General features: G+C 31.1%; 1 protein-coding gene across 1 annotated transcript; it reads left to right on the forward strand.

The window, feature by feature from the left end:
• Positions 1-264: 264 nt before the first annotated feature.
• Positions 265-1,929, forward strand: LOC111029329 (piggyBac transposable element-derived protein 4-like; the record flags this gene model as incomplete). Its single annotated transcript, XM_022308293.1, has 2 exons — positions 265-514; positions 586-1,929. Coding segments are annotated over exons 1-2 (1,594 nt in total), but the record flags the coding sequence as incomplete, so codon positions are not given.
• Between the last annotated feature and the right edge of the window lie 669 nt (positions 1,930-2,598).

Raw genomic sequence — 2,598 nt, forward strand, 5'->3', positions numbered from 1 at the left:
TTTTTACACACGCCTCTGCACAGAAAAATTCTTGTTATTTCAGTCCAATCCGTTTATAAATAACTTATTTTGTTGATTTTTTTTCGGTCGAAAATTACGATTATCGTTATCGCAATCTATTATTGTACATTTGTACATCGATATAATTGTTTATAATATTATGAATAGTATGATTTCTTATTCAGTTTATTTCTGTTCGTACTGTGAATCGTGTGCGTGTCTCTCGTCTGTTATACAATTATTTTTTCAACTGTCGATAATAAAATGGATGATCCAGCGGGCCCGTCCAAAAGATTACGGAAAACAACGAGCAGGGAAGGTATGTTGACTTCAGAGGATTTAAACCATATTATGAACTGGTCTTCCGATGAAGATATTGACAGTGGAAGTAGTTGGAGTGGAGGTAATCGAGAATATATTGACAGTAGTGACGATGAGGAAGAAAACCCAGAACAGGCAGAACCAAATGTTGTAGTTCAACAAAATCAAGATATACCAAATGATCTGATGTCTGGCATGAAGATAAATACATGGCACAACCAATACCTTTTACTGGTACAACAGGTCTTATCGTTTCACCTGCAGGTAACAACCCATATGATTTTTTTAAATTATGCGCGAACGAAACCCTTTTTACTTTTATAGTAGAACAAACTAATTCTTATGCTGAAGAAATATTTTTAAGTGAAAATATAACGGATAAATCTAGAATTACCAAATGGAAAATATTAACTGTAGCTGAATTCAAAGTATTTTTGGGTCTTCTTTATCATATGGGAACTATTCGTACGAATAGACTACAAGATTATTGGAAGAGGGGCTATCTTTTTGACCTGCCATGTTTTAACTCTCGTATGTGTAGAGATAGATGGATGTTAATTTTACGTTGTTTACATTTTGCGAAAAATCCAGCACAAGATGATGCGCCCCAACCTAGCAATCGTTTGTATAAAATTAACCCTCTTCTAGATATATTTCATGAAAATATCGATCAAATTCAATATCCAACAAGAGTGCTTGCTATAGATGAGTCTATGGTTCTGTGGAGAGGCCGTTTGGTTTTTCGTCAATTTATTCACGGAAAAAGACATAAATATGGAATTAAAATGTATGTTATGACAGATTCATTGGGATTTGTTTTAAAATGTATAATTTATTCTGGTTCAAATGATACTGAAGTTGGAGGTAAAGGTCATGTAACTAATGTTGTGAAAAAATTATTAGAAGGCAAATTAGGAGTTGGTCATAGTATATACATGGATAATTATTATAATAGTGTGGAGTTAGCTCAATACCTTTTAAACAATAATACATATTGTACTGGCACTTTGCGTGCAAATAGGAAGAATAATCCTCAAGAAGTAATTAAAAAACATTTAAACAAAGGAGAAATGATTCAAAGGTTTACTCAAGAAGGTACTTGTATAATGAAGTGGAGAGATAGGAGAGACGTACTTGTAATATCAACAGAATATGACGGAACTTTGGTGGAAGAAATTAATAAAAAGGGAAACCAAATTACAAAACCGAAAGCTATACTTCAATACAACAAGTTTATGGGGGGCATAGATCATTCAGATCAAATGTTATCCTATTACTCATGTGAACATAAAACTATGAGATGGTATAAAAAACTAGGTATTCACATTCTCCAAATTATTTTAGTAAACAGCCATAATTTATTCAACAGATATAGTGGATCAAAACTTAATTTATACGATTTTCGTTTATCTGTCATTGAAACATTGATAAAAGAAGGACTGGAAACTACTTTAGCACCACGTTTTACTCCTCAACCCAAAACAGGAAATCACTATCCAAAAATGGTCGAAAGAAATGAAAACAAAAAGAAAAAAGTTCGTCGATGCCAAGAGTGTATTAAAACCAAAAAACGTTCGGAAACTGATATCTACTGCCCAACATGCCCAGGTGAGCCAAGACTCTGTGTCTACCCATGTTTCAAAAACTACCACCAATAAATAAAATTATTGTTTTAAATGCTCTACAAAATATTAAAGGACCATAAAACACTTAAAATTGAATTGTATTTAAAAAATCACAAAAAATCTGACTAAAAAAATGACACCAATAATGTTTTTCTGCCTTGAATAGTTTGCGAGTTACGACGTATTTAAAATAACGCGTGACGTCATAAGATCCTACTCGCGGCGGCGGCGTATATGCAATGCACGCGCCCGTTACTGTATAATCGGGTATGTTTTCACTGTTCTTAGTGAATTGATTCCTATATTATGTTTTTAAACATTCAAATATTTCACATAATTTTCTAAACATGTAAGTATTATGTTTGTGATAATATGATACCATCCTATGATATTATTTATTTATAATCAATAACATCTTGTTCATATGAGTGACAAAACAATGTGTTTTATTAGGTACGTATTAATCATAATTTTATTATTTGTTAACTTATTATTATTACAAGTGTATATACAAACGTTGTTAACAATTTAAATTTATATAATTTTACTGTAAGTATTGTATCAAAATAAAATCAATATAATTGTTGTAACATATGTAGGTATTTGAAAAAAAACAATATATTTGTACATACAATAATTATAAATACTGAAT

The sequence above is a fragment of the Myzus persicae genome, unplaced genomic scaffold (genome assembly GCF_001856785.1).
Source record: "Myzus persicae strain clone G006 unplaced genomic scaffold, MPER_G0061.0, whole genome shotgun sequence".
Classification (NCBI taxonomy): Eukaryota; Metazoa; Arthropoda; class Insecta; order Hemiptera; family Aphididae; genus Myzus; species Myzus persicae.